Source organism: Carassius carassius, chromosome 36 (genome assembly GCF_963082965.1).
Source record: "Carassius carassius chromosome 36, fCarCar2.1, whole genome shotgun sequence".
NCBI lineage: Eukaryota > Metazoa > Chordata > Actinopteri > Cypriniformes > Cyprinidae > Carassius > Carassius carassius.
In genome coordinates, this window is record NC_081790.1 from 8,012,885 (window position 1) to 8,039,673 (window position 26,789).

General features: G+C 37.0%; 2 protein-coding genes across 4 annotated transcripts in view; one reads left to right on the forward strand and one right to left on the reverse strand.

The window, feature by feature from the left end:
* LOC132117061 (syntaxin-binding protein 1) overlaps positions 1–7,423 on the forward strand; it is a 28,386-nt gene extending 20,963 nt beyond the window's left edge. The window contains exons 18-20 of one of the 2 annotated variants that reach the window (XM_059526095.1): positions 1,213–1,367; positions 2,715–2,872; positions 5,801–7,423. In XM_059526095.1, coding sequence (XP_059382078.1) covers positions 1,213–1,367; positions 2,715–2,824 — 265 coding nt within the window. In that variant the 3' untranslated portion in view covers positions 2,825–2,872; positions 5,801–7,423. The remainder of the gene's footprint in view (positions 1–1,212; positions 1,368–2,714; positions 2,873–5,800) is intronic. The other variant, XM_059526096.1, reaches the window with a different exon arrangement.
* Positions 7,424–7,867: 444 nt separating this feature from the next.
* Positions 7,868–26,789, reverse strand: part of akna (AT-hook transcription factor) — a 28,888-nt gene continuing 9,966 nt past the window's right edge. For both annotated transcript variants that reach the window (XM_059526099.1, XM_059526097.1), the window contains 24 exons: positions 25,679–26,028; positions 25,277–25,445; positions 23,505–24,360; positions 22,887–23,190; positions 21,954–22,028; positions 18,948–19,104; positions 17,836–17,963; positions 17,671–17,730; positions 17,471–17,592; positions 17,085–17,250; positions 16,839–17,008; positions 16,591–16,758; positions 13,505–13,751; positions 13,274–13,377; positions 12,661–12,953; positions 11,785–11,926; positions 10,581–10,730; positions 10,353–10,483; positions 10,069–10,197; positions 9,885–9,980; positions 9,696–9,797; positions 9,404–9,554; positions 8,080–9,213; positions 7,868–8,022 (listed from right to left, as the gene is read on the reverse strand). In XM_059526099.1, coding sequence (XP_059382082.1) covers positions 8,949–9,213; positions 9,404–9,554; positions 9,696–9,797; positions 9,885–9,980; positions 10,069–10,197; positions 10,353–10,483; positions 10,581–10,730; positions 11,785–11,926; positions 12,661–12,953; positions 13,274–13,377; positions 13,505–13,751; positions 16,591–16,758; positions 16,839–17,008; positions 17,085–17,250; positions 17,471–17,592; positions 17,671–17,730; positions 17,836–17,963; positions 18,948–19,104; positions 21,954–22,028; positions 22,887–23,190; positions 23,505–24,360; positions 25,277–25,445; positions 25,679–25,879 — 4,386 coding nt within the window. In that variant the 5' untranslated portion in view covers positions 25,880–26,028 and the 3' untranslated portion in view covers positions 7,868–8,022; positions 8,080–8,948. The remainder of the gene's footprint in view (positions 8,023–8,079; positions 9,214–9,403; positions 9,555–9,695; positions 9,798–9,884; positions 9,981–10,068; positions 10,198–10,352; positions 10,484–10,580; positions 10,731–11,784; positions 11,927–12,660; positions 12,954–13,273; positions 13,378–13,504; positions 13,752–16,590; positions 16,759–16,838; positions 17,009–17,084; positions 17,251–17,470; positions 17,593–17,670; positions 17,731–17,835; positions 17,964–18,947; positions 19,105–21,953; positions 22,029–22,886; positions 23,191–23,504; positions 24,361–25,276; positions 25,446–25,678; positions 26,029–26,789) is intronic.

Consider the following 26,789-nt stretch of genomic DNA (forward strand, 5'->3'; position numbering starts at 1 on the left):
TAAAAAGTATAATAAAAATACATTATATACATATCTAATGTTTCTGGTATTATCTTATGTGATGTAGATATTGTTTATGATGTTTATAGATAATTCCATTTGAAAATGTGTTAATCTGCCAAACGTAGTTATATCTTAATTTTACTGTTGTACAGTAAGGTTCAACATGAGTTAACACAATTAGATAACTAGCAATAGAAATAATTCTGAAGCATTTATTAATCTTAGTTAAATGTTAATTTCAACATTTATTTATAAATAATTAAAATAACTGACAGTTGTATTTTTTATTAACTAACCTTAGCAAAGATGAATAAATTCTGTAACAAATGTATTGCTCATTGTTAGTTAATGGACTAACTAATGGGACCCTACTGTAAAATATTACTTTTTTATTATTTTTATCATTCATTTAAATCCAAGAAAATTTGAACAGTCTGTGTGTTAAATTAAAATAAAAAAACACACACTAAAACCCCAATACATGCATTTTTCTATTGCACAGTTCAAAAGATAGAAGCAGCTTGGATCAATAATCATTTGTGCACTGAGGGGTGGGGAGAACATTGAGATCAATATCTCGATTAGTGGGTGGTGCGACGTGAGGTGGGGGTGAACACCAAGTCTTTTTCAGAAGCAGTGGAAATTGGGATATTTCCTCAGGGTCAGCAATAATGATCCCACTGCACTGTTCTGCTTTCAGGACAAACAAACGAGCACAGCTCTTGTAAACAGTAGCAGAGGCAAAGCAGGAGAACCCTGACTCTCACAGAAGGAGAACTGGGATCTGATGGGTCCCATTGTGTAGCTATTGATTAGACTCGAGATGACCAGTGTTTACGCCAATTTACTCTCTCATTGTGCTTGCAAATAACTCTGTCGTTCCTTAAAGGGAAAGTTCTTACAAAAATGAAAATTCTGCCATCATTTACTCACCCTCAAGTTGTTCCAAACCTGTATGAATTTCTTCTGTTGAACACAAAAGATGATGTTGGTAGCTACAGTAAGAAGTTGCTGGTAGCAATTGATTTCCATAGTATTTTTTCCTATACTACGGAAGTCAATAGCGACCAGAGTAAATTGTATCTACCTGTGGTGTCTAGTCTTCGTAATGAGTAAAACAGTGCAGTCTGTAACAAATATCTTCTCTCGGTTTGAAAAAGAAACTGTACGTTGAAGTTGACATGCATTCATGTGTTCTTTCCATGGCAGTGCCCGATATGGCCACTGGCACAAGAACAAAACCCCTGGAGAGTACCGTACGGGCCCTCGCATCATGGTCTTCATTATTGGGGGCGCGTCCTTTAGCGAGATGCGCTGTGCCTATGAGGTCACACAGGCTAATAGCAAATGGGAGGCCATCGTTGGTGAGTCTGCACAGGGTACTGCTAAAAGTCACTGTAAATTAAGCAACCACCCTTTAAAGCTTGACTGATATGTTTATATTTATCTATACATGTGTTTTTGTCATATAATATGTGTAATCAGACTGGCAAATCTATATTTTTTCTGTGCTCTTGTCTTGTTCATGTCATGTTTTAACTGCTTTTAAATTGCAGTCGTGAGCCTCTGATGTGTTCATAAGTCTATGTTCGTAAGTTCTTCTTTTTGTGTGTCTTGTGTGCGTGTGATAAGGTTTGTGCACTTGTGTTTAGAATTGTCTTTTAAACTTACTTTTAAGGCCTTTGGCAGCCAAAAAGAGTAGGTGTTCACACTGCTCATAAAATAATCGAAAGAAATCATAATAATCTAAAGAAATGGTTCACTCAAAAATGTACTTATCCTCAGGTCGTCCAAGAGTGTTTCTTCATCAAATATGGCATTACATCACTTGCTCTCCAATGGATCCTCTGCAGTGAATGGGTGCCATCAGAATGACAGTACAATCAGCTGATAAAAACATCACAATCAACACCACTCTAGTGAAGCAATGTCTTATGAAGTGAAAAGCTGCATGTTTGTAAGAAACAAATCCATTATTAAGATGTTTTCAAAATGTCTTGAAGATTTTGATGCTTTTATCAGCTGTTTGGACCCTCATTCTGACGGCACCCATTCACTGCAGAGGACCCATTGGTGAGCAAGTGATGTAATTATAAATATCTTGATATCTTAAATGGCCTCAGGGTGAGTATTTTTTCTTTTTTGGGTAAACTATTATGAGTTCTCATTAAAATTATTGACTTTTGGTAACTGCAACATACTGTCAGTGTGAACGGCCCATTATAAGTGAATTTTAAAGTAAGGTATCAGTCTGTTGTTTTCCAGAAGAAATTTGAGCATTGAAGATTTTACATTAACGCTGAATTTCTAATTGGGCAACTTACCAATTTATCCAAATGGCTATTGGGCAACTTACCAATTTTTGTCCAAGCATGAGGTCTATTAGAGATGGACAATGCATCTGAAGGACCTCCATGGGACAATTGGAATTAATATTTTTAGTTGATTGAAGGTGGCCTAACATTTCTGTTAACCTAACATGTCTAACATGTCTTCCATCACTGATACATCCACCCCGAGCTTCCAAAAATATTTTTTGTCAGGGTTTTTTTTTTTTGTATAGGATGATATTTCTGAAACATCAAGATCTACAAATGCTGGAAATGGTATTTAACCGTATTTTGCCCCCATAAAGATTAACGGTGGTGAAAGAACGTGAGGTGCGGTGTGAGATTCATTCTGAGCGTGAAGCCACCTTTGTTCCTCCGCAGGTTCTACTCACACACTCACCCCAACCAAATTTCTAATGGACCTGCGGCACCCTGACTTCCGAGAATCCACTAGGGTGTCCTTTGAGGACCCTGTCCCCTCAGACGAGTGAGAGAGAGAAAGAGGGAAGGGTGGGAGAGAGAAAACACACTCTGACAAAGTAAAGGCAGCCAAACAAAGAAACCCTTTCTGAACCCCCACAGCACAAGGGCTTTCTTTTCTTGCTCCTGTTACCACACTCCACCGTTTTACTACGCCACCACGACTCAGGGATGGGTGTCCGGCTCCTGCCTCCAATCTGCAAGTCTCACTCAGGCTCCGCCTTCTACTGGGACCAGCCAATATTGAACTGCTGAATGCCTCATTCAGAACTGCAGTGGGTGGAGCCTTTTTTTGAGTGACAGATGCAGTAGGAGTCCTGACCCCATCCCTGTAGAACCGCATCCTCTCAGTTGGGTGGATTAAACTGCATTCTCCTCAATATGCCTTTTAATTCAATGTCTCAATGACTAAAAAGGGCTTCCTCCATTTGCCCTCCCAAATATAAATAATTTGTTAAAGCTTCATTTTCCCGCAGATTTAATCTACCCTTAAGACTCACCATATTCCGATTATTTCTAAATAACAATCTAAGACAATCACTCATATTAACTTTGTTTTTCCCCCTCTGGAGAGGTAATTGATGCCAATTGCAGGATAATTTGTTTTTGTTTTTAATCTAGTTCCTCAAACTACCTCACATCACGTCTACATGACCAAGTGGCCGTCTGCAAAGAATATATGTTAAAATTACTTCCGCCAGACAGCGACTGGCACTTTTCCTTCTGTATAATTCTTCTGCAGATGCCAACACTTGAAAATGTGGCTGTGTTCTTCAGATATGCTTTAGCACTAACGCTTCCCCCAAACACTAACATTTTGAAACTAACTAGTTTGGGCCCTGGCTATGTCATTTTTCAGAAACCTTCATGTTATGCCTCAGGTGCTGTTTTTTGCATTAAAAATAACTTACTACACTATTAAAACAACTCATGGTAATCAATCAATGCAATTTGTGGTTCATGACTGGTACTTAGAAATAGAGGATGTTTTGGACAAGCTTAGCTACACTTTATATTACAACACTGTAATTCCTGTGCATGCTTGTGGTCACATTAAATGTTATGAATTATTTATTTTTTTGATTCATTTAAAACATACTATTAGTTGTCTTTGCTCTTAAAGGAATGTTCTGGGTTAAATACAAGTTTACGACATGCTCTCAGTTACCACAGGAAATCATTTTAACTCATTTGGGAGAACTTGCTAAATTCGCATTTGCAGTAATGCTCTTGAAATGGAAGTCTATAGGGCATTACACTGTAATAATCATCAAATACAGTGTGCACAGTTCTGAAAGTACAACCATAAGACTTAAACATTCTATGTATACCTTTTACCTTTGTCTATGTAAACCCCTTTGGAATACCTTGCCCCGTAGACTTCCATTGTAAGAGCGTTACAGCACAATTATGTAAAGGTTTTGACAAACAAATGGATGAGTCAGATTGTTTTCTGTGGTAATCGTAAATACTGTTTATAGAGATTAACTTGTATTGAACCCAGAATTTTCCTTTAACCCAGTTACAAGCTTAGAAAGAGTAGATAACATGTATAAGCCAACAAATGCACACAAATGAAGTCCTGTAATACAAAGTGTCTTTTCAAATACCTTTACTGACTAAACCATTGTTCAAGAATGATCATTGCTTAACCCTATCAAGTATCCATCACTCAAGTGTCAGGCTGCTAAAGCTATATCCCTTTTGATTTCCCCTTTTTCTGTTGGTTTTTCGTGTTCGTAAATGATCACACCATATGCAGTATGCCAGTGCTAACCCATACTGCAACATGAAACACTTCTTGACTGTTCCAGCCATTTCAATAATATGGTTTGTTTTCATGGATCTTTAGTTTAAGACCCGCTCATCTAGTTGAAGAGCTACAAATCACATTGTGAATCTGATTAGCGATTAGCAAAACTGTGTGTTTGCATTTACTTGGCCCAGAAGATTATATTAGATGCAGTCAGAACAAGGCAATTTAGTTGCATGTTCAAAGCAACTACACATTCAGTTCTACTCCTTCAGCAATGTAAGATTCATTTGCCTCTTTCTGTAGGCAACCATCTGGTTTAAGTGAACGTGACATTCATTATCAAGTGTTTTTAATCACTGAAGTAGTGGGAACATGCAGCTTTGCTAAAGATATATTAGGATAGACATTTGTTCCACAGGGCACCAAAAATCAAAATTATTTCCCATGGTTTTTTTGTTTGTTTTTGAGATGACCCTGTGGCACAAATGCTTTTGGATAGTTTGAATGTCCAGTATTTGTGATGTGTTAGAATTGTGTCTTCAGCTAAATATCTAATCAAATTTAAATATTTCCTTATTTTGCAATTTGAACATTTTTAGATTCAAAACAAAATCTTGATAAATCAATATTATGTGTTTTTATATACTATACCACTGAAAAGGGTTGGTAAGATTTGTTCATGTTTTTGAAAGAATCTTAAACTAACCAGGGCCAGATGTATTGCTTAAAACTAAAGTAAAAGCTGTAATATTGTGAAATATTGAATGAATGGGTTTTTCTATTTTAATATATTTTAAAATGTAATTTATTACTCCAGTCTTCAGTGTCACATGATCCTTCAGAAATCATTGTAATGCTGATTTGCATGTGCAATAAACATTTTTAATTTATTATAACAGTTGGACAAGGTTGTGCAGCTTAATATATTTGTCGACACAATGGTATATACACATACTTTTTCAGTATTCTTGAATGGAAATTTGAAAATACAATTAAAAAATGTACATTATAAATGTTTTTACTCTCAATTTAATGTGTCCTTGTTTAATAAAATTCTTAAAAATAAAAAATAAATCTTCCTGACCCTTTTTGACTTTTGAACAGTAGTATATATATAATATTATATAAAGATAGATACATGGCTGAAAACACATTTTATAGTTAATCTCAGTATATGTATAAATTTAATGAGTTTTCTCTTTATCTGTCTCCTCGGTGCTCATCTATGCAGGTTCGACCCATATCACCGGCCCCACCCAGCTTCTGGACGCCCTCAAGGCCATGAACAAACCCGACGAGGAGCAGACAAGCTAAAATCACAACATCCTTCCCCCCAACCCCATCGCCCAGTTACCCTCTCCCTCCCTTCATCCGTCGCCCTGTAAATCGAACTCGCTCCTATATAAATTGTGTATGCATCTTGCTTGAAACAAAAAAATAAAAATAAACAGGAGATTGGTGACAAGTCAAAAAGAATATTCTATAAATTTATATATATTTAAATATATATAAAGTTGAAATAAAAGAATCATTGTAAGTATTCTTCTGTTTTACAAAGGATGCAAACGAATAGACTGTCAAACTTGAGTTTTTGTTTTGCCATTTCAAAACCTGAAAGTACCAAATGTAATATTGTATGTTATGGAACCTGCTATAATGTGTACATGCGATTGTTCCTTATTTAACTTGGTGTTTTTTCTTTTCTTTCTTTAAAAAAAAAAGTAGTTGGGGGTGGGACTGGCTTGTATGCAAATAGACCAGTGAGGCAAAATGATGCATATCACTTCCTACACTGAAGGCTAAACTGCTGCCCGGTTTAGATGCTTGGGTTTAATTGTTGTTTCATTTTAGATGTGCATTGATAGGACGCTACTATGTGGCCCTTTTGACATGTTTTAAAATGCTGGAATAAAGTTAAAAAGTATATAAAATACACGTTAAGATTTGAAAAAATGAAACAATGAGCATCTTCTGGGACTCCAGTGATGACGAGGAAGGAGGCGTAACAGATCAAAGCCTCAAGCTGTAAAAGTGAAAGAGACACTGTACATGTCACCCTCCTTCAGTCACGATTCCGGGAGCATTTACTCTCCATCTCCTTTTCTTTTCACGTCTCCTTCTACAGAGACCTCATGGTTTAGTGTGAAGAAGGCCGTTGCTTGCAGATGTTTAAGGAATTCAAAAAAAAGGGCCAGTTGTATTTCAGTATTGTATCTCGTCCGATTAAGTCTCCTCATTGGTTAGTAAACTATGTTTAACCGGGACATGCACTGAGTAGCGTGTTGTTGTATGCCATATGGTACTGTTTTTTCGTCTCACTGTTGACTGGTGAAAATTTCTGACTGTGATGTAGTAAAACTTTCCTTTGCCAATGTGAAGCCTCTGTGTTTGTGACGTATTAGCTGTAGCTGTAGTGATAAACTGAGAAAAAATAGGTAATATCTATCTTTCGTTTGTCCGTCTGATAGTTTCTTTCTGGTGCACTGTTATATCTTCCACTGGTGAATGGCTTTGCAACGAAACGCAACACCCCTTTTTAATGTTTCGGTTTCAGTTTCCTCTGTTCTGGCAGAAAGGTTGTATATTGCACTACCGTGTTTTTTTGTGATGCAAACGCTTCTATGGTTCTCGCTCTTCTTTTAAATGATTACCTTCATTTGGGTTTGCTGTTGTATAGCTGTGTCGACTGGATTGATTTCTATTCAATTAATTTTTCTGAGAATCTCAATAAATAAGAACGTAGTCCGTCCTAAACCCATTGATCTTACTGGGATTCTATGTTTGCGAGTGTTGAAGCACAAACTAAAGTATACTTCATGTATAGGCTGTCTAATAAATTGGCTTCCATTACAAATATGCAATCAGTAAATTTTTGGCGTGCTCTGTACATGATTTCCTGTGGACTACAATAATTTTTTCTTGTATGAACAAAACTACATTGATTTATATGATAATGTATGATTTATAACAGGGTTCCAAAACAGTTTGACCACTGAATTGATCAGTTTTTTATATTATGCAGAAGATTTAATACATATTTAATAATTCCAGACAAGGAAATGGCTCCCTGTTATTTGCAGCTTTTCCATGATCGTGGGAACCCCGTTTTATATCAAATGAATATTGTTGTGGACCGTTTGATTAGCCACTAACCTTGATCACCTGTTTCTGAATATGTGATATACTAGCTGGCTCTCAAAACAGATTTGCAGCTACAGGAAGGTCAAAAGAAGGTCCTGTCCTTCATCGAATCTTGGTCAAATAGCTGTAAGCAAATATAGCAACATCACACACCATGTCAAATATTATAGAAACCTTTATAGTAGTACATATAGTATTAAAGTACAGCTCAATAAATACAAAACACATGACAGAAACATTATTATTTAATAAATTTGCCAAACTAGGTGATTGCCAAAATAATCAATATTGCATAACCTATAAAAACTTACACTTATAACTATTCCATTTTTGTTCCACAAAGTGAAATGCATGCTGGTATTTTCACACTGACCTCAATGCTGCTACAGACTCTTCTAGGACTCAAAGTATGCTGGACTCTATATACTGCACTCAATCACTGCTTTTTTTTGACTGTGGGGTAGAAAACCATGTCACACACACATTTACATTAAAAAGGTTATGCAGTCTGGAAATTCTAGGTAAACAAATGCAGCACAAAAGTATGGTGATATAAATAAAAACTCCAGAGTAGCACTATACCCATTTTCTCCCTATTAGAAAAAATAAAGATTTAAAAACAAAACAGGTTCACCTTCAAACTCAGTTAGAATTTTCAAAAAAGGGTGTGCTACAGTGGACCCAAAAGTATTTGGACATTTAAACCACACTTAAACATGCATTAATGTCTAGGCATTATATAACAAAAAACAAGACAAATGACTTTCCAAAACATATGCTTTTAGTGAATATATGAAGTCCTCAAATTAACACTGGTGCCCTAGCATAGTGTATTCCATCACAACTATAAACATGTTCTAATGTTTGGAAATCACAAACTCCATTTTGAACAGTATATTTATGTTTTTTTAAACCTAAAAAAAAATCTCATATTGTTTGCTTTAAAAAGCAATTCCATACATATTTAAGTGTGGCCTAAGATAGGCCTAATATGTTTAGGGGTCACTGTATGTACAAACTTGAATGTTTACGCTGCCATAATGCAGCTATCAGTCTCTAAAAGTAGCTATAGTACACCTGAGACATTTCACATTTTCCATCATCTTCCACTGCAGCATTGCATGTCTGCATCAGTCACACCACTACGAGAAAAACGGTTGTTTTTGTAAACTAATAAAATGAATAAATGTCATTTTGGATAAAAGCGTCTGCTAAATGAACAGATGTAAAGGCTGATGTCAGTAGGTGCAGGATGAGGTGAGGAAGCTACTGCTGTGCAGTCCTGAGGTCAGAGAGCGAGCCATGCGATGCGAGACCTCTCGCATGTTTTTAGCTGCCGTGATAGCACGGGTCAGAGAGCTGTCTAGAGTGTGCTGCTGATGGTCCAAAGAGAGAGATCGTCTACGATGACCTCTGACCCCTGGCCTCTCATCTCTGACGGGACTGACTGAGATGTTAAAGGGTTGTGAGTAGGCCTGTGACGTCACAGGACTGGAGAAGTAACTGTGGGTAAAGGACACAGAATGCTCAGTCTGATGTGTACAGTGACACCAGAGGAATTAGTTGTGTGTTACTTAAAACGAATTGTTCAATCAGTTTAAATTACAGAAATATATAACAATTATATAGAAATTAATAATATTTATACTACCATTCTACCAAGCTAATGGCCACTTTATCCTGAGGTACTCACAGAGTTGAAGGATAGATGGGCACATATGGGACAACTGGAACACCTCCCAGAACTGTGGGGGGAGGAGCCAAATTTACACCTCCTCTGTCCCTCTGAAAAGAGGATCTCAATGGCTGACTCCCTCTGGGGGTGGAGACTGGCTCCTGATTGGCTAAATAAACACATGAAGTCATGAACATATGAACATATGAAGTCAACATGATTCTTGGTGATAAAAGTTGTATTAGCTGAATATTTTACATTTTCAGGACACACTGTAATAAAAAAAAAGTTAGATAATGACATGTCAAACCTGATTGAGAGGCTCTTTGATTGGCTTGTAATGCACCACACACTGGGCAATGGCTACAGGACGGCTTAGAGAAATGTGGAGACCTCCTACTCCTCACTGGACCTTTAATTAATAGTGTAAAGGACAGGATGATCATTTATAAAATGTAAGCTCAGTATATTTTAAACATGATGGCGGTAAGATGCTTACATGTCAAGGAACCAGTGTGGTCTGATATGCAATGAGGGCAGGCATCTTCTGGTCCTCGGCTTGATTCGGTTTCATCACTATTGTTGGATGTGCCTGCTGATGTTTAATTCAAATAACCACAATGTGTTCTTGATCACCATACAAAAACTGGTCATTTATGTGGAATTATGAGGTATTTTCTTACATGTACTGTCCTCTTTGTGGTGTACAAATCCTCTGGTTTGTCCTCTTCCTCGTGATATCATAGGTGACATCAGGACATGTCTTAAAGTTGATGGTCGTGGCTCAGATAGGACAAACTCAGAATCAGTCGCTAAAGGGTTAATAAGACACATGATAAAAAAAGTAATTACAGATTCAGACCACCAATACTGCATCCAAGTGTCATTTAGGACCGTTAAGAAAATCTGTTTGCATCCTTATGTATTCTACTGTAACTTTAAAAGATTAACATGGAGCTAAACGCACTCAGATCAGTTTGAGGCCGATGTCGAGGTAAAGATGCGGATCTTTGGCTCTCGGTGGGTCTTGGCAAGTTTCCTCTCTCCTTTTCTCCATTCCTCCCTCTCTCTTTCTGCTGCCTTCTCCTGATTGAAGACCTAATAAATAAGGAACATAATAAAGTCACTTAATGAATTAGAAGTTTTAGGTAACGTACACCATTTTGGACAGTCTAAGATCATAGATTTCCAGTACCTTGTGGTCTGTGGGGAAGCCTGATCCCTGGTCTCTTCTGTGGCAGAAGTGGGCACTCTAACAGGACTGGCAGGTTTGGAGAGTCTCAGATTTCCCTCTAGTCTCGCCTTCAGTCGGTTCACTTCATGCTGTAGAGATCGAAGAGCCTCTCTGAAACACATAAACAACATATAAAAGGCATTATTTTGGAATCTGAAGACAAAACTAAATGGATGAAATTAAAATCTGATTTTTTTTTAAATTGTCTATCTGGAAGTCAGTTCCAGTTTCGATGTGGCTTTTTCATGCGATGAGTTGTTTATACATCAGGTGTTGCAACAAAGGAAAAACAACAGGGGATTTCAAGTGTGGGGTTTATGGGTACACTACAATTTTTTTTTTAAACATTAAATTGATCAAGTGACAGTAAAGATATTTATAATAGATAATGTTCTAAATTTATTTTTTAAGTAGGTCAAAGAATCCTGCAAAAAGTATATCACTGTTTCCACCAAAATATTAACCTGCCTTACTGTTTTCAACATTGATAATAATCAGTTTCTTATGCACCAAAATAAGCTTTTAGAATGATTTCAGAAGGATCATGTGACACAGAAGACTGGTAAAATTTCAGATTCGTCAACTGAAATAATTTACATTTTTAATTTATTTAAAAAATTATTAATTTTGAGCATACAAAAAACACAGAGCGAGCTAGCAACTTAGCAGGACGAGTCCCAAGTCATGTTTTGCTTCTCTGTTAGAGTTAAGATCTAAACAGGGTTTAGAAATAACCATTCCAGTGTGGACCAAAAAGAGCGTTATAGGCACTGCTAGAAGTGGTGGGTGTGTGAATGTGGGTAGGTGAATATTTTAATCATTGAATACACACAGAAGGTTACTGTTTTATTAATACATAGCTAATAGTGATTAATGCTGGTCTCTTGATGCGAAGCTGAATACATACCAGCGCACTCTTCAGCTAGTCTATTTGACAGACAGACTCCTGCTGAATCATAGAAAGGAAAGAATGAAAAATAAATCCAATTATCCAGATGGAACTCTGGCTGCCGTGTAGTGAAAAATGATTTCATAGAGACCACTTCATACCACTGGAGTTTCTCCCAGAGCTCCTTTACAGTAGAGCCCTGGCTCAAAAGAGCGGTCTTAAATCTTAAATGCTCGTTTGTGCTGCAGTGGCCATGTCAGCCTTTTGGAAACTCACTGCTGATTTGTTAGCTGAACGGAACTTTGAGCTTCGAGGTGGTCACCATGGTGATAAGGACTTCTGTGAGAGCGGAGCTGCTGATGGGCTGGTGGTAGGTCCCGGCCATCCTGTGATTTCTCATCCCCTGATAAAAAACGGACTGAGGAAAGAAGAGTAAAAGCAGGATGCAGAGACAGAAAAGGAGGAAAAGAGAAATTTAGGACCAGTATATTAATGATGTGTTGAAACATCAGCATTAATCAAGACAAGATATATTTTTATGGTTGGCTGGTATATTATTGCCATGCCAACTTCCTTGGTTATTTTTATGCAAGTAGCCATAAATACAACAAATTATTATGAAAGAGCAAAAACAATGTTTCATTTTGTTATGTAACTAAATATATATATATATATATATATATATATAGAGAGAGAGAGAGAGAGAGAGAGAGAGAATAGGATGTAAGTAAACATTCACCTCAATTAATTAATGGATTAATGTTGTAAAAAAAAAAAAAAAAAAACTATAGATTAAAAAAAACTAAATTAATTGTTTTTAAATTAAAAGTTGATATATTTCCAATTTTATATATTTGTATTATTCATTTTAGGTTAAAGTTAATTTATATACTATTGTTAAATGTTCATTTAGATTAAAAATAAATTATGTTAATTTATTAAGCCTGAAATTCTTTGTATTGTATATTAAGAAATTAGCAATGCTGTAAAGCATGTGAAAGTATTATTCAGTTAGTTCATGATATATTAACTACTGATTACAAATTGAATCTTATTGCAAGGTTTTACCAATTACTATTGTCTATATATATATATATATACACACACACACACACACACACTTTTCATTTGAAATGTCAAACCTACACCCACCGTGATCACTGCCATGCTCTGATTGGCTGGTCAGGCTGCTCGGCCAGGGCAGGAGGTTGCTATTGGGCCAATGAATGGGGGATACTGAGGAAGTAAGACTGGAAGAAGAACACATTTCCTCCCCTCTTCTCCTCCTAACAGGACCCGTGCATCCTTCAGACTTGGCGAGGTGTTCTCTTCGGGTATTTAGAGAGGGTTGTGATTGAGAGGGCGAGACGGCAAAAGGCAGTCTAGCAGGAGGAGCAGACACTGGTCTTTCTGTGTTCATATGTGGGCCAGACGGCACGATGGAACTGGAGAAGACATCAAAAAGAGGAAAATATAAAGGTGTATAAATTACAAGACAGCCAAGACAAGCAGATTTTTAGATTTTCTGAAAAAATTATGTATTTTGTTGGTCTTGTCTCTCATTTTATCATCAGGTGGAAAAATGTAAATTTCATGCTTAAAGCACATCTCTCCTCAATGAGCCGTAAGATTTGAAGTATCAGGCACAAATAGTGCAGGATGAGTCCCTAACCCTAAGTATGAGCAGAAGCACCTCTAACACATTATATTTCAGTGGTTTCTTATGTAATTATTGGTCACAGGATACAGTGAAGGCGCTTCATACCTAGCCACTGGCCTCTGCTGGAGAGGACTGTGTACTGCAGGAGTGAGATGACTGCTCTCAGAGCCCATAAAGCCACTGTCTGTCTCTGGAGACTTAACCCCATCCTACAGTGTTAAAAATACACAAATAAAATAATATTCAAAATCTATTATTCATGCACATAAAGAAATAATCCTTTAGATATGATATATATTTGTTGTGTTGTGCATCACAAATAAAGCAGTGACTGACCAGAGGGGATGCTCTGACAGTCTTAGCCTTTGCTTTTAAACCCATAGTTCTGGGTACTGTGCTCTCTGCTAGGCTGGTCAGACTACTGCTTTGAGTTTTCCTGTTTCCTGCCGCTTTCCTTTCCCTGCCCGGTAGCCCTGGCAGCACCGAGGAGTGGCAAAGAGCCTCCGGGTGAGTTTCCATAGAGTCACACACCTGTGACCTGACAGATGGGCTGGAGGGAGGGACACAATCTGCTGCTGCCTGCCTAAAGAAAGAGAGAATGGAGAGATGAATGAGAGAGCAAACAGCCAGGTGTTGATAATGCCGGAGCGGATTGAACTGCTGTTAACCTCAGTTACCTTATTAAACCTGATAACAACATATAGCTGATGTTTAGATCACAAACACAGAAATATCATTATGATGTCTGTGACAACTTTCTGTCACAGAATTAGAATAAGATGGCAGAACGTTAATACGATGAGGACAGTGTTATTAACTAAAACAGTGTTATTATAACACTAAACAGTGTTACTAAATAAAACTGACGCGTTCACTTAAATAAAATAATAATAATAAAAATAAAATAAATGTCAACTAAAACAAAACATAATATATATTTTTTTTTGCTTTATTTACAACCCGAATTCCGGAAAAGTTGGGACGTTTTTTAAATTTGAATAAAATGAAAACTAAAAGACTTTCAAATCACATGAGCCAATATTTTATTCACAATAGAACATAGATAACATAGCAAATGTTTAAACTGAGAAAGTTTACAATTTTATGCACAAAATGAGCTCATTTCAATTTTGATTTCTGCTACAGGTCTCAAAATAGTTGGGACGGGGCATGTTTACCATGGTGTAGCATCTGCTTTTCTTTTCAAAACAGTTTGAAGACGTCTGGGCATTGAGGCTATGAGTTGCTGGAGTTTTGCTGTTGGAATTTGGTCCCATTCGTGCCTTATATAGATTTCCAGCTGCTGAAGAGTTCGTGGTCGTCTTTGACGTATTTTTCGTTTAATGATGCGCCAAATGTTCTCTATAGGTGAAAGATCTGGACTGCAGGCAGGCCAGGTTCGCACCCGGACTCTTCTACGACGAAGCCATGCTGTTGTTATAGCTGCAGTATGTGGTTTTGCATTGTCCTGCTGAAATAAACAAGGCCTTCCCTGAAATAGACGTTGTTTGGAGGGAAGCATATGTTGCTCTAAAACCTTTATATACCTTTCAGCATTCACAGAGCCTTCCAAAACATGCAAGCTGCCCATACCGTATGCACTTATGCACCCCCATACCATTAGAGATGCTGGCTTTTGAACTGAACGCTGATAACATGCTGGAAGGTCTCCCTCCTCTTTAGCCCGGAGGACACGGCGTCCGTGATTTCCAACAAGAATGTCAAATTTGGACTCGTCTGACCATAAAACACTATTCCACTTTGAAATAGTCCATTTTAAATGAGCCTTGGCCCACAGGACACGACGGCGCTTCTGGACCATGTTCACATATGGCTTCCTTTTTGCATGATAGAGCTTTAGTTGGCATCTGCTGATGGCACGGCGGATTGTGTTTACCGACAGTGGTTTCTGAAAGTATTCCTGGGCCCATTTAGTAATGTCATTGACACAATCATGCCGATGAGTGATGCAGTGTCGTCTGAGAGCCCGAAGACCACGGGCATCCAATAAAGGTCTCCGGCCTTGTCCCTTACGCACAGAGATTTCTCCAGTTTCTCTGAATCTTTTGATGATGTTATGCACTGTAGATGATGAGATTTGCAAAGCCTTTGCAATTTGACGTTGAGGAACATTGTTTTTAAAGTTTTCCACAATTTTTTTACGCAGTCTTTCACAGATTGGAGAGCCTCTGCCCATCTTTACTTCTGAGAGACTCTGCTTCTCTAAGACAAAGCTTTTATAGCTAATCATGTTACAGACCTGATATCAATTAACTTTTATAATCACTAGATGTTCTCCGAGCTGAATCTTTTCAAAACTGCTTGCTTTTTTAGCCATTTGTTGCCCCCGTGCCAACTTTTTTGAGACCTGTAGCAGGCATTAAATTTTAAATGAGCTAATTAAGTGGATAAAAGTGTAAAATTTCTCAGTTTAAACATTTGCTACGTTATCTATGTTCTATTGTGAATAAAATATTGGCTCATGTGATTTGAAATTCCTTTAGTTTTCATTTTATTTAAAAATTTAAAAAACGTCCCAACTTTTCCGGAATTCGGGTTGTATTTTAGTTAGTGGCTAAAGGAACATTTATACTTTACGTTTAGTTTAAGACGGTCCTAAAATTACTTGAAACTGAAAATAACTAACATAACTGTATCTTGTGACTAATAATTACACAAGAAACCACTGAAATATAATGTGTTAGAGGTGCTTCTGCTCATACTTAGGGTTAGGGACTCATCCTGCACTATTTGTGCCTGATACTTCAAATCTTACGGCTCATTGAGGAGAGATGTGCTTTAAGCATGAAATTTAAAATTTTCCACCTGATGATAAAATGGGAGACAAGACCAACAAAATACATCATATATATATATATATATATATATATATATATATATATATATATATATATATATTTTTTTTTTTTTTATTATTATTATTATTATTTTTATTTTTTTTTTTATTATCAATTTTCTTCTTTTTCTTTTTTTTCAGGTTTATTTATTTATTTTATTTTTAAATCATAAAATAATTATATATATATATATATAATTATTTTATGATTTTTTTTTTTGATATACTAAAATAAGTAAAAAAATAAAAAACTTTCAAAATGGGCAGGGCTTATAAGCCAAGATGTCTCATATTGGTAAGGTACAATCATTTTTATCTAGTGTCATTTCTCTCAAGGTTTGATAGTATGGCCTAATCACAGTGATGATTAAATAATGAAATAATTGTTCACAGATTACTGGAGAAGATCAGGCACTCACAGACATAATATTCCTCTCCTCTCCGACTTATTGCCAACATACCTAATGTTCACTCGTCCAATTCTTTACTGTCTTAAATTGCCAAGCCCTACCATTTACTAAACTAAACATTTGTAAAGCTGATGAGAAATAGGTTCATGACTCACTGCTGAGCAGATGTCGTTGTCTTTTTCTCATTAAAAATCCTGTGTTGTTGTCTGTCTGTTACACTTGTATTCCCAAGAGAAGCAGAGTCTCCAAAATCCAGCAAGTCATGGCTCTTTAAAGTCACAGTTGGGTCCAGCATCCCAGGCAGCTCTTTAAAACTCTGATAGCTGGGGATAAAAACAACAAGAGACTGAGCTTGACATGTAAACCTGTTTGTTCTTACACATGCTGGTCGATAGTCACTCACCAGTCCATGAGCTTACTGAAGTCTCTCTCCACACGCTGGTGTTTGTCATGGAGGGGATGAAGAAGAAATGGGAGGATCTCTTCTTCCTCTCCATCTGCATCACTTTCTCCGCTAACTGAACTAACCTCCACACCAACACAAGCCTCAGGATGGACAGCAGACAGTGGGCTCTGAGAAAGAAGGTAGGGGAAAATTAGATTGGTGAGGTCAGATGTTAGTGAGGTTTGGAGGTAAAGTCTGAGGCACCTCAGGTAGAGGTTCGGTCTCCAGCATGGACACAGAGAGCACATCTGAAGGAGGTAGTGGGTTTAAAGGAGGTTCAGAAATGGGTTTGTTCTGTTCTGCTTGCTCCAGCCACTCCTTCAGCTCCTCCAGTCGCATCCCTGACCTGAAGATCTGACCTTCTAGGTCCCTGTGAAACGCACACAAACACACAGTATGAACATAAGTACTACAAACAGGAAGTACACAGGAGAAACAGCTCAATATTTGCATCAGCAACAAAATACAACAGTTTTGTGTCATCATAACACAAAATGTCACTTTATTGTCACTTTTGAAAAAAAAAAGTATTCATTTAAAATAATTTTGGAATGGTAGTGTATTTATACATGCACATAAAAAGAGTCTACCTGTCTGGGTCAAAGGTGACATGCCTGCCTTTCCATTGCTGCTGCTGCATCTGAGACTGGGCTCGTGCATCTAGGTAAGCATGTTCAAGAGACTCCAGCCCCTGTGCCAGTGTGGAGAGACCCTGTAGATGAGTCAGTTCAGAGTCAGTCTGACTTCATGTCTTTAAAAAATTACATTTTTTAGAAAAGTGTCAGCATACCTTTATCTGTTCACAGGGCTTGAGCTTCCCATTCTTCAGAAGTGCCTCGAAAGCATCAACCTGGAAAAAAAAACAAAGAAAAAAAAAAGATTTGGGGTTCAAAGCACTGATGTTAAAATAAAATGCCTGTTAACATTAAAGCTAAAAATGGTGATTTTAAATAACCTGTAGCTGAAATCTTTGAGTCTGTTTGGTCAGAGTCTCTGTTAGGTGGTTTGCAGTGAGAGATCCAGACCTCTTTGAGCTGACCGAGTTCACAGAGGAAGGACGAGTTGGTGTTTTTCTGCAGTTTTCTACAATGTGAATAAAGCAATTTTGAGATTATTACACAAAATTGTTCAGACTGATTGCAAAGTAATTTAGAAGAGGTTATAAGATGGTTCTGAAATTCAATTTTGATTTAAAACTTCAAAAGCATAAAAAAAATTCAAGCATAAATGTGGTTTTGATGCTTTTTAACACCTTAACTACCACTCACATTTTTGAAGATAGACGTGAAAGTGCACTATCCAAACTTTTTATAATTCATGACTGAAAACATTTTGTAACATGATTTTGATGTACCATTTCCATGGCAATGCAATGCCTGATTTTGACATTATACGTTTTCAATTGACATATAATTTCTTAAGATTTCTAAAGCGTGATAGGGAAAAGGGCAACTGAGAAGACTTTCTTTGACAAAGGTCAGAACTCCTGTTATGATGTAGATTTTTTTAGGTGCACTCTTGTCATAAATTAATCTATTACTTTTCCTACATATTTTTTTTAAGTGGTAAAATATCTATTAAGGAGTCTTTGAACTTTCCAACAATATATAGTTTGTCATGATTAGATTAGGATTTAATTGTAAAAAAGTAAAGTAACCATAGGCATCCCACAGAGTGGCAGAGGACAGGTAACAGTTAAGGGGTTAATATGATGTCAAGAGACTGCTTGTAGGCATCTCTTCCTCATAACATAACATAACATAACATAACATAACATAACATAACATAACATAACATAACATAACATAACATAACATAACATAACATAACGTAACGTAACGTAACGTAACGTAACGTAACGCAACACAACACAACACAACACATATATGGAGTATATCACTTTGTTGAATTACTACAAAAAAAAAAATCACCAAAAAAAAAAATTATATTGAAATATTTATAGAATATATGTTTGAGTATGATAACCCTTCTGTTTGAGTATGATAACTGTGTGATTTTTAAATGCACAATACAAGCACACAGTTTTAAAGAGTCATTGTGATGTACCTGAGTGATCCCTCTGCTGGATCAGGTGAGCAGAGCCTGCGTCGAACTCTGCCCTCTGCGCTTGAGGAAAACTGAGCGTTATGACCTTTGAGGCCTCCTGAATAACACCTGACAGGATAGCTGTACTGGGTTTTTGGGGTTCAGAACAGAGACCAACCTAAAAAAAATACAGCAAATGCACAACAATCATGAGTTGATGGTTAAAGGGCCAAAAAATGACAAAGAAATCAGCAACTGAAAAATCTGGAAAAATCCACTTTGCCAATAATCCACAGGCCCATTACTATGCATAATGTCTTGTAATGCTAGAAAATTGATAAGAGTAAACCCATTCAAGTCAACCCTATGCTCTATATAAAATCTATTGTATTTCATGTTTACATGGTAGACTGTACCTTTAGCACTAAAAGTTTAGCTTATATTCTTCTACGATACAATAATTGGTGACATCTGATCTTAAGTATCTCAAATTTCTGTTTCCCAATATATAGTGTGAAAAACATCTATTATGTTGATGCTGAAACCATCAGAGAAATACAGCTCTGTTTTGCCCACCCATTTGACAGACCCTCAGATTTACTGCAGACTGGTGACTTGAACCACAAAGGAGCGCAGAGGAGACTCATATACAATAAAGGGCTCATAAAACAGGACATTTAATGGTGTTTTCCACTGCTGGACTTACTGATAAGACAATGGATAGAGAAACACACTGAGAACACAATAACTAAATAGGCTGCTATCCATGCACTTCACCACACCCACCCACCCACCCACCCACCCACCCACACACACACCCACCCACCCACCCACACACCCACACACACACACACACACACACACACACACACACACACACACACACACACACACACACACACACACACACACACACACACACACACACACACACACACACACACACACACACACGAATTAGATGTGAGGTAATAGGTTTTGTGTGCTGAAATCTAATAAGAGGTCAAATGACTGTCTCCGCTTGATAAGTCCCCGAGACACTAAATCATACTGAACAACCTCAACCTGACCTCTGAGTCTTCTGAATAAAACCCCCCATTTTTTGAACACAACCAGTATTTTTACAGGATCAATACCAGAAGCAGATCATCAGATGATCTCAATTAGCAGTTTTACCAACCTATGCTTACAATTTTCACATAAAATAAATACTTATTTAATTTTTTCAAAATATGCTTGGTACTTACATTGCTTTATTATACTGTATACAATGATGATAATACTGTGATTTATGAAAAATGTTGACTGATTAATTTGATCCCACGATTTGTAAATAAATATTTATATATTTCTTGTGATTGGAAAGGCCATCTACATTTCTACTGTATAATTTATCATAATGAGTCAATGTTTTGTTCGTTATCTGGCTCGGCTCAGTGTTCATCTTCAGTTCTCTCTTCACAGCAGTTCAGTCAGTGTACTGTTTGAGTAAATGAATTACTCCGGGATATTGGTTTGTTTTAGCTCAGAGGGAGTGTAAGCCACATTAAAAAAGTAAACAGCTTAAGTCATTTGTGGATTAATGCGTATTGGAGACGCGGACCGTTTAAAACGATTCAGTTCGATTTGGTGAACTGGTTCAAGAAGATCCGGTTACATCGAATGATTCATTTGTGAACCGGACATCACTACACAGCAGTGAACGCGCTCACAACAGACACAGAAGAGAAGACAATGCTGAATAAAGTCGTAGTTTTTGCTATTTTTGGACCAAAATGTATTTTCGATGCTACAAAAATTCTAACTGACCCTCTGATGTCACATGGACTACTTTGATGATGTTTTTCTTACCTTTCTGGACATGGACAGTATACCGTACACACAGTTTCAATGGAGGGACTGAGAGCTCTCGGACTAAATCTAAAATATCTTAAACTGTGTTCTGAAGATGAACGGAGGTCTCACGGGTTTGGAACGACATGAGGGTGAGTCATTACTGACATAATTTTCATTTTTGGGTGAACTAACCCTTTAAGCACAAATAAGAACCACAACTAGGTCAATAATGGGTTAAAGTGAATGAACCCTGTCTATCTCAAGCTGTTGTGTCTGTTAAAGCAGAGGCAGATGGCCAGGGCACATGGGGGAAGAACTTAATGCGCATTATTAGCTAAAATTAGCTACATTAAAAAATAATTACCAACATTGCTCTGTAAAATCAGTGAAAATATAACACTGACCTCTTATATAAAGCAAAGGTACATATGACATCACATTCTTTTTTTAATCCTGTTGATGGCACAGGGCCAGATTTGTTTCAGGTCACTTTATCATTTGACACTGTTCTGTGTTTACTAATTGTTTTCTACACTGGAGCAATGTATGACCTTCTCAGACAAATAAACAGAGCTCATTTCATCAAAATAAATAATAATGCCAATTAGGCTGTGAATCGATATATTTAATCAATTTAAATATATAATTCTATGTTTTATTTTTCATATATAATGTGCTGCATTCCTTTTACAGGAAATTATAAAATAATTTTTTGGAAATACTGATTTTATAGCAACAATTTGTGCATTTACTGTGTAAAAAAGCATTTGTGTCCATATACTAGTATGCAAATAATATAATGATTTGTAAAAGTAATGCTTTTCTATGTACACTGCTTATTGTCTCAGTTTGTTTGCTAGTGTTTCTCTAAAATGGTTTGTCGTCTGAGGTAAGCCCTTTCTGCAGGTCTTTCATTGGAGGAAAAACATTACAATCAGAGAGCCCTCAGTTTGAAAATGAGCTGTGCTGCTAAACGGAGGGCTGTGATTATGGCGGTCACAAAAGAGATTCTGCATTTATATTGTGTTGACTCAGCCTGAGGAGTCTAAAAATAGCTCTCGCCGACATCAGAGCACACGCAGAAAGGAGACAGGCCTGCTGATACGAGGGAGAGTATGGCACTGAATTCACATCAACCTTCAAATGAAGGGAAAAAAGCATAAAACCATAAACACAGTCTGTGAGGCCAACCTTTGCTTCAAGGCGAAGGCGATCGATAGTATTTTCAGCTTCTGCATATTTGGTAAGCAGCCTGTTATAGTCCTCCTGTCAGAAAAAAAGAGAGAGGAAAACATAAAAGACATAGATAAAGAAACCTAACAGATGGCTTCATCTTTTAGGCTCTTGGATAAATCAGCATCTTTTTGAGTGTCAGTGTTGGTTACATTCCCTACATTAAAATAAATAAAATTCTGTATCCCACAATGCAATTAAATTTAAACTTCCCTCTCAAATATCAACCAGCATCTCGTACTACTTTCGAAAATATGTAAAATATGTATAATATTACTGTTTAAAATGTTTATTGCTGCATACTGCATATGGTTTTATTTGCTTTTACAGCATACACCCTTTTCACTAGTTTGGTGTCAATATATATATATTTTTAATTAAGAAACTAATATTTAATATTTAAGAAACATACTATTTTTTATTCAGCAAAGATGCATTAAATTGATCAAAATTGACAGTAAAGTCATTTATCATGTTACAAATGATTTCGATTTCAAATAAATTCTGTTCTTTTTAACTCTCCATTCGAAGAATCCTAAAAAAATAATAATAACACTTTCCATAAACATATCAAGTAAAAACAAAGCATTTTAGAATGATTTCTGAAGAATCATGTGACACTGAAGACTGGAGCAATGGCTTCTAAAAATTCAACTTTTATATCACAGAAATAAAAGACATTACCAAATTTTTTTTTTTTTACAGAAAACAGTTATTATAAAATAAATTGTAATAGTATTTCACAATGTGTTTTTCTGTATTTTTTGTGAGCATAAGAGAAATAAAAAACACAAAAAAATAAATGTTACAGACTTTATACTATGCAGTAAATAGTATAGTACTGTAGTATTTCACTTTAAACAGCATGCTCCTGATTTCCTCCTTATATACCTGCAGCTGCTGCATCAGTGTGCTGGCCTGCTGGGGGCAGCGGAACTCCTCTGGTACTGTGCTGTGCAGACGCCTGGGGGCCCCACTCATGGAGGGGCTTCCTGGAGACCCATCAGAGCTGCTCAAAAGGACCTCTCTCACAATCTCAGCAGGGGACTTGAACACTACAGGAAGATCCGGGTGTGAAGTTCTGTCATGAGGAGGTTGACGGCTTTTAGGAGGTTTGTATCCACTATTTTTCGGGAAACGTACCCTTGGCTCCACTTTGGAGAAATCAGGTAAAGGGTGACTCAGCTGTCCTTTCCTAAGAATACAGATACATCAATAATCAGTTAAAAAATAATGCTAAATTGGAATAAATGCCCCATATGGACTTATCACAATATAGGTTTACTGTATTTTATATAAATTATATATAATATTTAAGTGACATATTTCATATGTGCATGTATTTTTATGACCATTTTTAATATTATTTTTCATTATTTGTAATTTTTACGGAAAGATTTATATATTGTATATTAATTAGCTATATGAGTTAATTATATTAATTAACTCATTAACAAATCACAGGTCACATTAATCAAATAATGAATTTGTGTCTATTTTTCATCTCACCTGACGTCATCTGGATCAGTGTGAGAGGTTTTGGAGGTTCTGTGGTTCTTTATTGCTGAAGAACGGTGAGGTGTGGGAGGTGGAGAACGCTCTGAGGGGGAGAAGCTAGCTTTAGAAATGCACTGCGCTGGAATAGAAACCTGATCGTCACAGGAAGCTGGGTTTGTTTTTCTGGGAGAGGGCGTTGGAGGCAGCAGATTGTGGTTAAGACTGTGTAGCCCTACTTTTTCTCCACTCGTACCATCTTGGTGTGTTTTTCCAAGTCTGATTTTTATTACAGGGCTTCTGGCTGAAGTTTGAGGTGTGACCTTGTGTTTAATCTCCTCCGCTTTTGATCTAACCGTGTGGTATGTTTTAGGGGTGCTAAGAGATGACTCTGTCCTAACGTCTGCCTCTGGAAAAGTCTCAGCTTCAATTCCACAGTTATTCATCAGTTCCTTCGAGGAAAAATGGGGAAAACTGATGGGATTAGAAGTGCTTTGTGAGACACGATGTGAGACTGGCAGAAATTGCAGATTGGTTTCCTCAAGTTCTTCAGAATCACTTTGCTCAGAATGCTCTGGGATTCCCGAAATTGGAATATTTTGAGAGATCTCACTGTAATCAAAGCTCTTCAGCCTTTCAAACACAGATGCCATGTCTTCTGTGACAGGAAATGTTTGATCCATGAATCTCTGAACATCTTGACATGTTTCTTTCTCTTCTGTTTCCTCATCAGTCATGTCTAGCACCGTGTCTCTCTGTGGGAAAGAGTTTAATTTGTGACTGTGGATTGTTGGGCTCCCTGTACTGTCCTCATCGTCAGTCCAATCTTCCAACAAAACACTTCGGTCATCATCTGTTTTGTGTTCTTCCTCTAAAAAAAAAAAGAGAGAAAGTGAATGAAAACTTTTTAGACCATATGGAATATTATGATACTTATACTGCATTTTAAAAGTTGGGGTCGTTACACTCACCCAGCCTGCATTTACAGTATTTGATAATAAAAAAAAACATCAAAAAAAAAAAACCGTGAAATAGTATTGCAATTGCTTTTCTATTTATATTTTACATGTAATGTATTTCTGTGATGCTACAGCTGAATTTTCAGCATCCATTACTCCAGCCTTCAGCAAGGACATCGTTAAAATAATCCATGTGACATCAGTGGTCCAACTGCAACAATACATTTGTGTGCAAAGAAAACAAAAAGAAAAAATGTATTCAACAATTCTTCCCCTCCACGTCACCCTATAGCTCCATTTTGGAGAGTATTACATACATAAACAAAGTATGCTGTCCTGTGTCAGCAGCACCATACATGGTTATGCTGTTTCCGTTTTACATGCTTTGATCTGAATGTAAACAACGTACACACATACATTCGTTGCATAGGTTGTTTACGTATGTGATACTCTCCAAAATGACACTATAAGGTGATGCGGAGGAGACGAATTGTTGAATGAAGTCGTTATTTTTGTTCAGTTTTAATACAACATTGGTTCAGTATGGGCTACTAAACATCGTACAACCTGTGATGTGACTATCATGGATGTGCACATCACGATATCAATGCTGAAACGATATATCGTGCAGCCCTATCTAAGAATGCATTAAAATGATCTTAAGTTGTGTTTCGAAGATGAAAGAAGGTCTTACGGGTTTAGAATGACATGAGGGTGAGTAATTAATAACAGAATTTTAATTTTTGGGTGAACTATCCCTTTAAAGAATCGTAGTGTATCTATGGATGAATTATCCCTTTACACCAAATGCAAGTTGTGAGCCCTTACGCAGAGATGGAGAGCGGCAGTCATCTCCAGTGGCCTGAGAGAGCGGCTCAGAGTCCAGCAGCTCACTCAGGTGACAGCTTATCTCCTCTAGTGCAGGTGGTGGCCCATGCTCAGGCTCAGGGGTCTTCACATCCCACAACAGGTCTTCTGCAATCTCCTCCTCTTGTTCCTGATTGACACAATCATGAGATGGTTATTAAACAGTTGCTAGTTTAAAAAAGCACCATTAACCCCCTAAAACCAGGGCATATAAATTGATTAAATGTTTCTAATTAAATACAGTTGAAATCTGGCAACTGTTTTTAAGTGTAATGAGATTCTTCTGAAGAAGAGCCCTGGTGAGATCGCTCTAAAAGAACAATAAATGGGCAGATATCAATCAAACATCTCTGATGTCCTCACCTCCTGCTGCCCTTGACTCTCTGCCAGACCAATGATGCCATTCTCATCCATCTGGCTTTGAAAGTCCTCATCTGGTTCTTCATCCCAGCTGAAGTCCGACCCGTCTGGGCTAGAGGGGGAGGAGTACGCTGGGGCTGGTGTCCACACCAGAACCCCTGCGGTGGTACCACCTCTGCTCCGCTCCATTACCGGTCTCTTCATCGCTCTCTTTTGTTCCACCTTGAGCTCCTATTCCACCTGCAGCTCAACATTGATATTGATGTCATCTCTAGTAGCCGACCACTTATGAATGTTCTATGAACAGCCTGCATAATGTCCACTCAAGGGTCATCAGGGTGATTTAACATGACCTGAAAAAGACAGAAATATCATATTTTATCATTATCATTGATCACCTTATGCATTACCAATAACCTTTCATGAAATATAAAATGGAAGACATTTCACAAAACGAATTACATCAGAGAAAAATAATTATCAACTGTTTACAGAAACATTAACAGATAATAAATCAATTCACACTGAAGGAAGAGGTGACTAAAGAGAAGCCCACAAGCGTCTGCGTAACTCTTTATAATAGTCTAATTAATGCTGTCATTCATGTACCGTAGCTCAGTGCTAATTGAGCATGATGAAAGGTTATGCAATGTTCTCAAGTGGAACAACAAAATATCTGAATAAATAATGCAGTTCTTCACCTGCTTGCAACAGAGCATAAACTTAAAAACAGCAGATACATTTTTGTCTTGATGGAGTGTTTTATTTTATTTAGCTGTACTAAATTCTTAGTCAGTACAAATATAAAAACACTATTCCACCTCAAGTTGCATGTAAACGTTAAGGTTTTGACATCAAGATTAGACAAAAAAATAAAAATAATGAATAATAAAATTAATTTATTTTTATTAACAACTATACTGTAGTTCCAAAGTCTGGATTCACTAAGGTCTATTCAGCAAGGATGCATTCAATCTATATAAAAATACACTAAAGACATTTATTATATAAATAAATATTTTAATTGATAATTAATGCTTTTAGTTTCCACAAAGCTACTACACAGCACATCACTGATAATAAGAAGAAATGTTTCCTGACCACCAAATCACCA